Source organism: Parasteatoda tepidariorum, chromosome 2 (genome assembly GCF_982258835.1).
Source record: "Parasteatoda tepidariorum strain Cologne lab strain chromosome 2, Ptep-v5.0, whole genome shotgun sequence".
Taxonomy (NCBI): Eukaryota; Metazoa; Arthropoda; class Arachnida; order Araneae; family Theridiidae; genus Parasteatoda; species Parasteatoda tepidariorum.
This window is the reverse complement of record NC_141756.1, coordinates 25,607,309-25,620,754: the sequence shown is the minus strand read 5'-3', so window position 1 is coordinate 25,620,754 and position 13,446 is coordinate 25,607,309. Positions and strand designations below refer to the sequence as shown.

The window sequence follows — 13,446 nt, the reverse complement described above, 5'->3', positions numbered from 1 at the left end:
ACTTCAGCTATACTAAACTATTTCATTTACCATAGCATTATTTAAGTATGTTCAGCTGTTTTTCCCCAGCAATTGAAACTAATAAATATAGTTAGCCCAATATAGCTCACACGAGAGCACAGTAATTGTTGTTTCCTCTTAATATATTGCGTATAACATGCACAGGGAAAACACAGGGAATTTTTTTTCCAGATTTGAGTGGCAACCCTGTAGTAGCCAGTTATATAATTTTTAACAATTGCCACACCTCAAAACGCATGGAAACTTTTTAAAAAGTTGAAAATTTTAAATGATTTAAAAAGCTGTGGATATTAATAATGTAAGATATTTTTTTTTGAAGCCTTTTTCAAAATATAGTAAAAAAACAAAACATTACTCTGTTCGTTTAAAAAATAATGAAAAATTTTCAAAAACATGAAATAAAATAATTATCAGTAGATTATAATATATTCACAATAATTCCATATTTATTAAAAAATAATAATAAAATGAAAATCTCGTTTATGTTTAACAAAAAGAAATGTTGATTGCGCGAAGTTTTTTTAATTTTTTATTAAATTTCGTTACAGTATGAATGGTGGCGATCGTGTATGGGTGATTCTCACGAAATATGACATTTTTGTAACTTGCTCCAAAATCTAATACTATACTACTAAAAGAACTTTTTTTCAAAATTTTAATAAATAGTATTGCTGTTAGCATTTTAAAGTGACCTTCTACTAACATGGACTGTTTTGTATAATTATAGAATTTAATTGAATTTCAAAATGTCATGTGTTTGGTATGTCACAAACAATATTTCCAATACTTACTAGCTTCTAAACTTTGTATAAATTTTTCAATATCTAATTTTTTTAAATATCAGCTATTGTCATTTCTAGAATACACGCAGAGGGTATTATTTACAAAAACTTCGTTTTAAATAATTTTTTCTGTCAATAATTTGTTTGTCATTTTCCTGGTTGCTTTTATTTCGTGATTTATGATCAAAATAGATTGAGCCAGCAATCAATATCTTGTGTTAATAGATTGATTAGATATCATCCTATCTGAACATATCTTGTTGCATGAATATCGAACCAACTTTCTGGTTCAAAATCTATTTTGAAAAATAAATTTCAAGGTGAGTAGGTTTTTATGTTGTCATTTTCCTGTCTTCTTGAAATCATTAATAACATAAAGTACATAGATTTATTTGATTTATATCAAGAAATCCTGCTGTTTTCTGCGAAATGTAAACGTCTTAGGCCAAAATGTTAAATTAAAGTAAAGTTAAATGTTATAAAATGGCAAATTTGTCATTATCCTGGCTTATGACTGCCAGGACATAGACGTGTTACCAGAAATTTTTTTAAACAGTCATTTGTAACTGTAAAGAGGAAAAGCAAATATGTACTTAATACCAAGTTTATGATTGTAATATGCTGGAATGTAATCAAAGTTATTTATTATTTAATAATTGATTATTATACTCAATATTATTCTGTACATATCAGCAACAAAAACATTTTTGATTCTTTTTACAGTGGATAAAAAGAATTAATTTAAGCAATTTATGGTCCATCTAACATAAAGCTTAATTTGAGTTACTTACTATTAGCTTAAAATGACTGTTTTTTAAATTTCTAAGCTAATATCGTCGCTTTGAAACTTAATCGTGGTAACTCAAAAAAGCAAGTTTTTCAGGAGAGCGATTTTTAACTTTCTGCGCTAATGCGAATCGCGCTAAAGCGATAACGATTTATCTGCTCTCTAAATTAATTTTATGGAACTATGAAGATAACATGTTTTTTTCTCTAAAAGGGTGATTTGTTTTACACAAAATGACCCAAACATCTCATTTTTCTATTTTTTGGAGTTATTACGGTTTAGTTTCAAAGAGACGATTATGTCATTTTCTTGGCATTCAAGATTTGGTGAATTTCTATTTTAATTTTTTTTTCTTGAGCAAATGTCAATAAACTACACTGCTGTCTGTAAGATATTAATAAATGTAACTAAATAAGTATGCAAACAAAATAATAATAATAATTTAAATTATTTTGAAGACTTTAAATTTGAAGAAATTTTTTGGTCCAAATTTTCATGTTTCCAAAGAATCGCCCATATCGAATCGCGCCTGTTCCGCATAGATAAGCGCTTGACTAAGTAGATGCAAGACTACCTATTTTTAGAGCATATACAGAGTTTCATAATCCTTAGTATTTATTTTTAGATCTCTTTCCAAATTTTTAAGAGAAAGAAAAAATGCAAATGTAATATTAAAAAAAGCTAAAAAGAAAACTTTAAATTGGAAGTACTATTAATAAAAAAAACATCAAAGTAGCTATGATAGTAGTAGAGAAAAATTAAAAGATCTTTTTCAGAAAATCCATCTAATTTCTTGTGAAAAATAAACTAGTTTTTATCTTTTGATCCCTGCATCTCTAATAGTAATTCATCGTAATTCAATAAGGCTTTTGTTTTTATGGTTTTAATATAGCCTTTTGTTTTAATTTTTGACAGATTTTAAAAATACATTTGAAGGCGGATATCGCGGAGTTCTTTGTTATAAATAGCATATTATACTAATTAAAATTTAGAATTATAGAGGAATTTACGAAAAACTGCACTTTTTTAAAATTTTCCACAAATATGTATTCAGATCTTGTAGAAAACTTGACATATATGTCAACTTATTTTTGTTCAAATGACAAGTGAGATAAATGAGTTTCTTTTTCTTGGGAGGGGGGAGGAGACTAGCTCATAGCTTTACATATTTCTGGGGTCATCACATTTTACTCTTTAAAATGATTCCACTCTTTTTTTTTAAATAAAAATTTTTATTAATAAATTACTTTTTACGAATGGTCCACAATAAAAAAATTATAATTTTTCTCTGTGCATCTAGTTAATGACAATGTACAAAAATACAAACTAGAATAAAATCCCTTCAGCACTTTTATTCTTTATTTATGAAAGATTTGTTCATTTTATTCCAGTTTTTACATTGCGCATCACCAAAAATCCATTTATCTACACTTTCCAGTGTTGATTTCTCAATAGGAACATGAAGTTTGTTACACAATTTGCACATCCATGGGTCTAGATAAGCTTTGAAACCTTGTTTTCTTTTCAAATATTCCAAGTATTTCTCATCACTGCTTGCTAAATTCAACAAAGTTTCCGCTAACATTTTAGGTTGTGGAAATTCCGTTGCATCGATATAAGAGTTGAGAGGAACGATTGAAGAGTAATTGGCGCCACCAAACACAACTGGAATAATGTCATAATTGAAAACATTGAAATATTTCTCCGTTACATAATCCTCACAAATCGCATTTTCGAACGACAAATAAAACTTGTAGTTTTTCAAAACTGTCTCGTAACAGATAGATGATTGCGATGGATAACATTTTTTGTTGCCACATCTCCCATAAATATCGACATCTATGTGTTTCTGCATTTCTGATACATAATCTTCTCGTTTGCTGTCGGTATTGCAATCGCTGACAAACCAGGCAACCATTTTATCACCTAGCTTGGTCTCGTTGACTTGTGTTGTCTCGTTGACTTTAGAGATGTACCCATACCTGACAACGATGTTTGAATTGCTTTTGTAACCCATCGTCCAATTGAAAACATTGCGCAATTGGAGCATCGGGGTAACTAAATGCCTTTGAACCAACCAAGGCGGCTCCATGTTATAAACTATCCACACTTGTTCAGGAGTTCTAATCGGTGGCATGTCTTTCAACTTGATGTCTATCAAGTGGAAAAGTACGGCATCTGCTTTCAACAAGTTATCTCTATTAAAAGTGGCAACACAGTTCGAATTAGGGCAATTGTGTCGTTTGAAAGTTTTGTTTCCCGGACGTAGAAAATAATAATTGATGGTTTTCTTTATTCTGTTCCATGATGTCCACACCAAAATAAGTTTTGTTTTGTTTGAGTTTTGTGGTTTGAGCAAATCTTTTGGGAAACCTATTTCTCGGGGTTCAAATACTCGATGGAAAGGCATAGCTTTGCCTTTGAATCGTGAAGGCATTGGGACGTGTGTGCCGAGTGGTGGTAAAGGACTAGTTTTGTTACTTGTGTTGGTGTTCTTGGCTTTGGAAGGGTGGCCCCATGGAGAACTTGTTCGTAAAAGATTGTATATGATGCTGAGTAGAAGAATAAAAAGTATTGTTCTTCTGAATTTTTTACTAGGCATTTTTCTTCATTTGTCTTTCAAAGAATGCTCCTGAAATATATACAACAAATCGTCAGTGCCATATTTTTGAAAAAAATTGTATATTTTGTGTAGTAAAAGTGATGAGAAAACTAAATTATAAGTAGAGGTGCTTCAAACTTAAATTTTAGGGAGGAGGAAAATTTCGATTTTGCCGAAGGAAATTTCTAGTTGATCCGAATCATAAATAAGCAATCATTTTTATTCTTATTTAATAAATTTGATTAAAAATGTTCCTGATCATCATAAGTACCTAATTAATTAAAACAACATAAAAAACTATCTGGTAATCATTGACGTGGTTTGCGGTGCTGTTGAAATTTAAGAAATTTATGATTGTAGTTATTGTTGCAATTTTTATTTAAATACCACTAGGAAAAAAATATTCAAGTGTGTCAGCCTAGGAAATAAGTATGATTTGTCTAATACAGTATCAGCTTACAAGCGTAAAACTAATCTTGAAATCAAGTTTACTAACAGCTACGGACATAGATTTGCTATTAATACCAAAGTGAAATAATTTTTATGTATAAAAATCAATCGGATCAAGATCAATTCCCTGAATGGTTCGGAATCTACTTTAATGCAAAATACGTAGTGGGACATGTATGGCTGGGTAGTTGGTTTAGTGTGATGCGGAGGTCGGTTGCTTACTTAACCACCTGCTTTTTCTTCTAAATTGTGAACGAAATTTTATGGTATTCCCTAAGCTGATGTTATTTTTTAAGTTGAAGGGCCATTGCCCGATATTTCTTATGACCGTTTTCTTCCTCGGATGAAATTAATTCTAAGAAAATAAGCATGTAAGAGTTCAATTTGTGTTTCGTAAAATAATTAGTTTATTGAAGAAAGAAAAGGCTCTTTCTCTTTGGTTGCCAACTCAATAATGTTTTTTTTTTAAAAAACGGGAAACGAAGAAAAAAAATTTGTTGTTTCTTTCTGCAATATTTTTCTATTTCCTACTTCGCTTAAGGAGCATTTGTCATCGATTGTCGTAATTTTAGCATTAAAAAAAGTTCACACCGTCAGCGTGGTAATAGCGTCCTTGCATTTACCAAATATATTAAGTTGATTTCCTTTTTTTTCTTCTTTCGAAATGGATCATGTTTGAAAAAAAAGTGGTTCATGAAGGATTTTTTTATACATTTAAATGGTTTCAAAATTTTTAAAAATATCAAAAATATTCCCGGAATTTTCAGAGAGTTCAGGAACATCTTTCACGTGGAGCTAGAAGAAAATTCTAGAATGCAACATGATTGCCGGTAATTTAAATTAATAGAATAGAAACATTTAAAATACACATTTTCAAATAGCTAACTTTCAGCTAGCTACAGTTATCTAAAAATGTTTTTTATCGGTTTATAAAAACACATAAAAAATCATTTCATCTCACCGGAAAGGTTATTTGATTGAAAGCTCAACGTCTTTCATTCTTCTTAACAGCGTTAATAATTTTAAAGTCTATTCTTCCCCGTATTTTCTGCCACTTCTCCTTTCAATAGAAATGGCTAAAATCACAAAGTATCTCGAAGAAAATATATTATGATTCAAGGCAAAAATATTCTTTCGAGTTTCCGTAAAATATCGAAGATTATCTTCTGTATCTATAGAAATAAATGGAATCTATCGATTTAGGACTTTCTGCTACTGATAGAAATGATAACTAAAATGAGAGGAAGCCTTATATTTATTGAAACCGAGTGAAGATGAAGTATTAAAAAAAATTTTACCCATAAGGAAAAAAAAAAGAAGAAAAAATGCAATAAAAGCCCTTAGACGTTCTGTGTATAAAGAATGGGAGTCAGCGTAATAACTGGAAATAAATTGAAAGATGGGATTGGCAATAAATTCTTCTACTTCTATCATTAGGTAACTTTCTGACAGTGGATATAAACAAAGATTTTTGACGTCTTTTGCACAAACTGAATTTTGTGGAAATGGTTTTGCTCATTTAGGAAATAACGAAATGGAACCATTTATCACCGTTCGTAGAGCTTTCTGTTAGGCTTAAGGTTTTTGTGTATTACAGTATTTAGGGTTGGAAGGAAGTAATATGTTTTTTTATTTTAACTTTCTTTTCGAATTTAAAAAGTTTTTCGCTTTCGGATTTTTTTTGCTGATGTTTTGTAATAGGCATCAGACTCGGACTGATAGCACGGGACACTAAATATTTAATTATTTTGAATTTTGTGGAAATGGTTTTGCTCATTTAGAAAGTAACGAAATGGAACCATTTATCACCGTTCGTAGAACTTTCTGTTAGGCTTAAGGTTTTTGTGTATTACAGTGTTTAGGGTTGGAAAGAAGTAATAAGTTTCTTTATGTTAACTTTCTTTTCGAATTTAAAAAGTTTTTCGCTTTCGGATTTATTTTTGTTATTTTGTAATAGGCATCAGATTCGGATTGAGAGCACGGGACACTAAGTATTTAATTATTTTGAATTTTGTGGAAATGGTTTTGCTCATTTAGAAAGTAACGAAATGGAACCATTTATCACCGTTCGTAGAACTTTCTGTTAGGCTTAAGGTTCTTGTGTATTACAGTGTTTAGGGTTGGAAAGAAGTAATAAGTTTCTTTATGTTAACTTTCTTTTCGAATTTAAAAAGTTTTTCGCTTTCGGATTTATTTTTGTTATTTTGTAATAGGCATCAGACTCCGGCGGAGAGCACGGGACACTAAGTATTTAATTATTTTGAATTTTTGTGGCAATATTAAAGAAGTTATTGATTTCGTAATTTGTAACTTGATTTAGAAAATTTATTAAAAATTTCGAACTTTCTTTAACGAGTTGAATAATGTATGTCTGGTAAATTTTTTTTAACTGACCTGGTAAATGACCAGTGCTCTGGGCAAAGTACTAATGTCAAAGGCCCTAAATTTTCACCGACTTCTAAACTTTTTAAAAAATGCACGTATAACCACAAATTTATTTAAATATTAATAGTAAGGTTCCAAATATTATTTACTACTATTATTTACTGCTTATGAATGATTTAATACTGATTCAATCAGTAAAATTTGTATTGTTTCTATTTTGATAAAATTCACCGATGCCTATCTCGAATGAGCTTAAAGTCTATTTGTTACAAGGGAAGTGTAGTAATCAGTTATTCTACAGATTATCTAGGCAAAGTGAAGATTTACTAGGGTGATCGTTAAAGAGCCTAAATATTGTTTCATTTCTTAAATTACAGAGGTATTTTACAAACTACCTAGAAAATCTTTATATTACCTACTAAGCAATCGTAAAAGTGAAAATAAGATCTTCGCTGGATCAATAGCAACGTTTTTGCACGCTATTATTTTTTGCTATCTAATATGGGTGATACTGCTTTCAAACAATCAGCACATTAATTGATCGAATCAATCATCAACAACTGTAAAAACTATAATACAAAGAATCAAATAATTTCAAGTAGGGTAAACCAACCAGTGCAGGAACACTACCCAGTGAAGGAACATTTCATATATATTGATTAAAAATAAGAATTTGAAAGGTTTTTTCTAGATTGATTGGTAACAATAGCTTACTGCCAAACAATAGGAAGTCATCTAGCAAAGTTTTGGGTTACCTGGACAAATAGACTTCTATGGAAAAATTTTTGAATTTGATATTATCTCTGCAACACCTTGTTTCTTTGAAAAAATTATAAGGTGAGTGTTTGTATTTATATGTTTGAAGTGGAATTAATTGCATGTAATAGTTTTATTTTCCTCACTGTGAAATGGAGAATTCAAAATATAGTTATTGAAGTTACGTTTTGTTTTTTTTTGAGCATCATAGCATAATAAAGTACTGAGATAAGGGGGTGTTCATTCACTGGATCTCTAAACGATGAAAAACCAGTGAAGGAACAAGTGTTCCTTTACTGGGTTTTTTTTCTAAGTTAATGAAAATAAAATATAAACTTTAATTTTCTTGTACCTTTAGTGATATTCCGCAACAAAAGTTTGTTAAAAATACGAAAAACAACTTCTAACCAGTGAGGGAACAGGCATGCTCCCTTACTGGGCATAGATTTCCCAGTGAATGAACAGTATGTGTTAATATGTTGACACTTTAATTTTCAATTCATGATTACAAAAAAAAAGTTAACGTTTTCCAAGTATTTTAATGTTATAATTTCAAGAATATCCAACAAAATTCACAAAGAGCATTAAAAAATAACCAAAATTAAGTGTTCCTTTACTGGGTGTTCATTGACTGGTAAGAGCTGTTCCTTCACTTGGTATTCTTACTACTTGTTATTTGAACCTCCAGAACTTTAAAACAATATTATGTAAGTTCCCTACAATTTTTTTACATAATTTGCAATTAGTAATAAACATGTTGACACTGTCATTTAACTAAAATTACGAATTTTTAAATTAATATGATTTTTTAAAAGGCAAGCGAAGCTTAAATGTTCCTTCACTGGTTAGTTTACCATATTATTACAATTTAAAAAAATAACATAAAGTATTTTTTTGTTCGGATTACCCTAACTATTCTGTAGATTAGCCAGGTATTAACTATTAACTTATTAACTGTGTTCGAGCTTTAGCCGTTACACGTTCATATTATAAAAAATTTTAGAAATGTTATTTTAAAGGAAAAGCATACCTAGCGATGTTTCAATGAATTAAGGTAAGTCTGATTTCAATGAACCAATTAGGCGCTAATTTCCATAGAGCAAACCATTAAAATAAATACTATTCTTTTAAAAAAAATTAAGTAAAAAAGAAATAGTAAACTGAAAATAAATAAATTTTTTTTTGCAATGACAATTGAGGGCTCTTATAGTGTGGTGCCCTGGGAAAGTGCCCATTTTCCTTATGCCATAATCAGACCCTGGGGAATAGATGTACTGAATTTAAATATATATAAACACCGAAATAAACGTTGAAAGAATATCTATGTTTGAAAAGTGTCTTTAAAAACTTTGTTTTTTAATTTAGATGCTTCCTATGACGATTGTAATGACGCATCAAACGTCGATTATCTCCGTCGATAATATTTACGCGACCCCCTGTTATATATAACGTGTTTAAACTTATATATTTCTACAAAAAAAAAAAAAAAAACTAAAAATGCCATTTAAAAAAAAATCTATAGATTTTAGGAGCAAAACTAATTTCAGATTTGAAATCCTCACACTCAAATTAAGCAAGATCAAGTATTTGCATAAACGCAACAAAACATTTGTTCCACAAAAATATGTTAAAATAATTTAAAAAAATAGCAAAACCTGTGAATAACTGATTTCTACACTTTAACGGTAACATATTCATTATATTCTGATACAATCCCATAGCTTATAGGGTTGAATGTTTTAGTCATAGTAATCCTTTGAGCGTAAGCTACGCAGTTCTAATCTCTCCTTTTCTTTAATAATATTCATACGATACATTACAATAATATATTTTAGAACATTTTTTTTAGAACATTTTTAGAAGATAAAGCTTAATAGAATTCTTTCTTAAGAAATTTACTTAAAAAAGAAATTGTAATAACTAAGTTATTCCTTATTTAATAATACTTTGAATATGAATTCAAATTTAACTTTTAAATTAAACTTTCATGAGAAAAGAATTGTGTGATATGAATTTCAAATGAGCTATGGAAAATTTTGGCATACTTTTATGAAATTCATTTATAAATAAAATTTTATAAAATAGGTTGAATGATTTTTCTTAGTTAGTTACGTAGTTATGGCCTTATTGAAAAATTTTACATTATAACTAAAAATCAAATAAATCTTATGCTTTTGAATAGAAATATCTGGAACATTGTCAATTTTTTCCTTACTTATGCATAATTCTTAGAATAAAAACGGACTTTTCCTAAGAAGACGAGCAGATAAAGAATGTAATTTTAAAAGTTTTGTCATGTTTTAACCATTTATTTGATTTTTCTCTTTACGTTAAAAAAAGCAAGAACTGCCGCAGGTGTTCAAGTTGCTAAACTTTTTGTTGCATTTTGTTTTTGATGGTGCAAAAACTAAAAAACTTTGAACCCTGAAATGCCGAAGGTATGCAGAAAATTTTTCAGAAGGTATGATAGAATAAAAGGAGAAATTATTTTTTCTTTTAATAGTTTAAGAATAATAAGCTATTAAATTTTTGGTGACTAATACCGTGTGAGACACTCTGTAGTCCATTGAAATGCAATTACAGAGTTGAAAGTAGATGTGCTGAAAAGGTCATTTTTGTTTACGAAGTTAACGCAATTTTTTTTTATTTTTAGTAATTCTAATTTATTGCAGTTTTAAGGGTTTTTTTGCTCTCTTTTCAACTCAAGGAGAAGTTTTTTTCCAACTCTTCTATTTTTGTTACATTTTATTCAGTGGCGCATAAATTATAAGGCTTAGACAATTTAAATTACATTGGGGTGTAAAAAATGTACAGCGAGTACTTTAAAAAGTTAAGTTTCGATTTATTAGATTGTTAACTGTTTAACTTCTAGTAAAAGAAACCATTCAGACAGTTATTCTAAGAAAGTTTTATTTTAGAGAATAGCAATAAAGTGAATAATTATAATAGAATTCGTAATACTAATTATTATAATGATAGAATTAATAATAATGACAGTATTAACAATTATAGAAATAATAATAAATAATAATGATAAATAATAATAGTATAATTTCTCATACCTGTCGAAAAATGTAATGAATTAATTTATTTATTAAAATTTTTTTTGAAAATTTTAAATTAAAAAAAGATAGATATTTTATTTAACCTGAGAATAAAAAAATAGATTTTCCAAATTCATAGGAAAAAATGCAAATTTCTTGAAAAACCTCCTTTAAAAAAAAAAAAAAAATGCAAATATTTAATAACTTCTTTCTTAAATAGAGTCAATTTTTTTAGTCAATTCACTATTTCATAAATTATTTCGTAAATTCCCTTTAAAACTCCTTAGAGAATATTTTTTTATTTTTAATAAAAAGTTTCTTTTTGAAGTTCTGTTATTTCGTTTAAAACATTTAACAATTTTTATATTTTATTTGAAAAATATTAGCTGGTATTTAACATAATGTCTGACAATGTTAGTCGCTTTTCACTGAATTCTAGAGACATAATTTTTTTTTACAAATAAGTACGTGCAGTGTGCAAGAAAAAAAATAGACAGACCACTCTTAATAGCTTTCGATCTATTGATCGGATCTTTACGTTCTAGGACTCAATCTTAACGGTTCAAAGGGGTGACCTCAAATATGCTAGTTAATTAGTGCTGACGGTATTTTAAGTCACAAAATCAGACAAAAAAACGTACTTTCTCTGATTAAGCCGTTTTTCGACGAATTCATATTTCTGACTCCCAAAATATAGGGGGTAGCAGCAATCCGGGAAACGTGGTTCCAAAATTTTGGCCAAAAGAGCGGTCTAAAGTCTGGACCCATTAATATTAATTTCACTTTCTGCGTATTTCGCCATATCTCGAAAAAGTTTTAAGCGAATGAAATTTTTTTTTGTGTGCATACAATGAATTTTATAATTATAAAATTCATTAAGGCAAAGATAAATCCATGCAAAAAACAACCTTTAGTAAGTATTTACTACTTTTTATTAGTTTATTTGATAATAGTCGAAAATATTTTGAATTGTAAGACATGTAATTTCTTAAAAATTTTTTAGGAATGTATTTGTACACGAAAAAATAAAAAATTTGAGCAAAATCTGTTCCTGACAAATTGAATTTTAAAAATGCGACTTTTTCGAAATTCGATTTCTCAAAAATTATCCAACCAATTTTTTTCATATTTTTTATTTTGCCATTTAGAATTGTGTTCTTTAAAATGATGTGAAAATTTTAAAACTTTATAATTCAAAAGCTTTTCGACTATTTTATTAAATAAAATAATAAATATGTATTAAAAGCTATATATTGCATAGAATTGACTCTGGGTGAACGAATTTTATAAATGTGTGCCAAAAGTTTTCAATTCGTTTAAAAATTCCTCGAGATATGGCTAAATACGCAAATAGTAAGATTAATATTAAAGAGTCCAAACTCTGGATCACTATCCTGACCGAACTATTGGGACCATTTTTCCCAGATTGCGACAGAGTTAAAAATCCGAATTCGTCGAAAAAAATAAAAAGCTATGTTTATTCAGAGAAAGTACGTTTTTGCGTCTGATTTTGCAGCTTAAAATATCGTCTGCATTAATTATTTAGCATATTTGAGGTCACCCCCTCAAACCGTTAAGAATGAGTCCTAGAGCGTGAAGATCCTATCATTAGATCAAAAATTATTAAGGGTGGTCCGTTTTTTATTTTGCGAAACTGTACAATAAATAAATAAGTTGCTTATTCCTGGTTAGGGAAATAGGTTATTTTGTAAAATAATTTTATCTGATTTTATTCCACGACTAAACATAAAAGTCTATTTTAAGGACATAGTTTCATAAAATAATATTAATTTTCGATTTCTCATGTCACAGTTAAGAAATTTTAAATGTTTAGAAAAAAACAATATTTTTGATACTTTGAGAAATGCAGGCGATAAAATTTAACCTTTTAAATTTTCTTCATAATCTGTCAAACATATTTAAATCACGTTCTTCAGATGTCAAGAAAAATAAAACTTTCTACTAATTTCAATGCGTGCGTCAAATGCTTTTAGAGATTATGTCTAAGAATAAAAATATTTCAAGCACTTACCTCCAGAACAAACTTTAACTTCAGGTTATATTTCAATTTATGATTATTGTAAACTATCGTTTGCTCCGTTTCGTGCACAATTCCGACGAAGTGAGATAAAAGCGGAGAGGGATACCCGCAGTGGTGCGGAAAACTTGAGCAGGATGTATCAGTTTGATGTTTTTTCACAGTCGGAAATGCTTTATGAAAAGAGAAAGCTGTATAATTCCTTATGGATTGTAAAAGCTTTCTAAACGCCCGGTCTTTTAACAAAAATAGGAAGAATTTTTAGTCACGGATGGTCATTTCGTTTTTGAACTGTTAGTGACCGGCGATCGGGATCATTATTTTTGATAAGAAATTTAATGCTATTTACGTGATTCTATTATTGGGTATTCTTTTGCTTTATTAAGTTGCGAACTTGAATATATCATAAAAATTCTATGTGAAACAATCGTTTGAGAAAGACCAGATTATTATGAGTTTTTGTATAGCTTGTTGGATGCAGAAGTAGGATCAATAAACTTAGTGTTCTTTTAAATATCATGTTTGCTCTATTTTGTGGTGGAGAGCGAAAAGTAAATGAACTAATAATGCTTTATGATAAT

The 13,446-nt window shown here is 28.9% G+C and overlaps 1 protein-coding gene across 1 annotated transcript; it reads right to left on the bottom strand.

The window, feature by feature from the left end:
• Positions 1-2,801: 2,801 nt before the first annotated feature.
• LOC107436865 (lewis-type alpha-(1,3)-fucosyltransferase-like) lies at positions 2,802-13,015 on the bottom strand. Its single transcript, XM_016048690.4, has 2 exons — positions 12,860-13,015; positions 2,802-4,222 (listed from the first exon to the last, which is right to left on the bottom strand). Exon 2 carries the CDS (start codon positions 4,190-4,192, stop codon positions 2,942-2,944), a length of 1,251 nt encoding a protein of 416 aa, XP_015904176.1. The 5' UTR covers positions 4,193-4,222; positions 12,860-13,015; the 3' UTR covers positions 2,802-2,941.
• Positions 13,016-13,446: the final 431 nt, after the last annotated feature.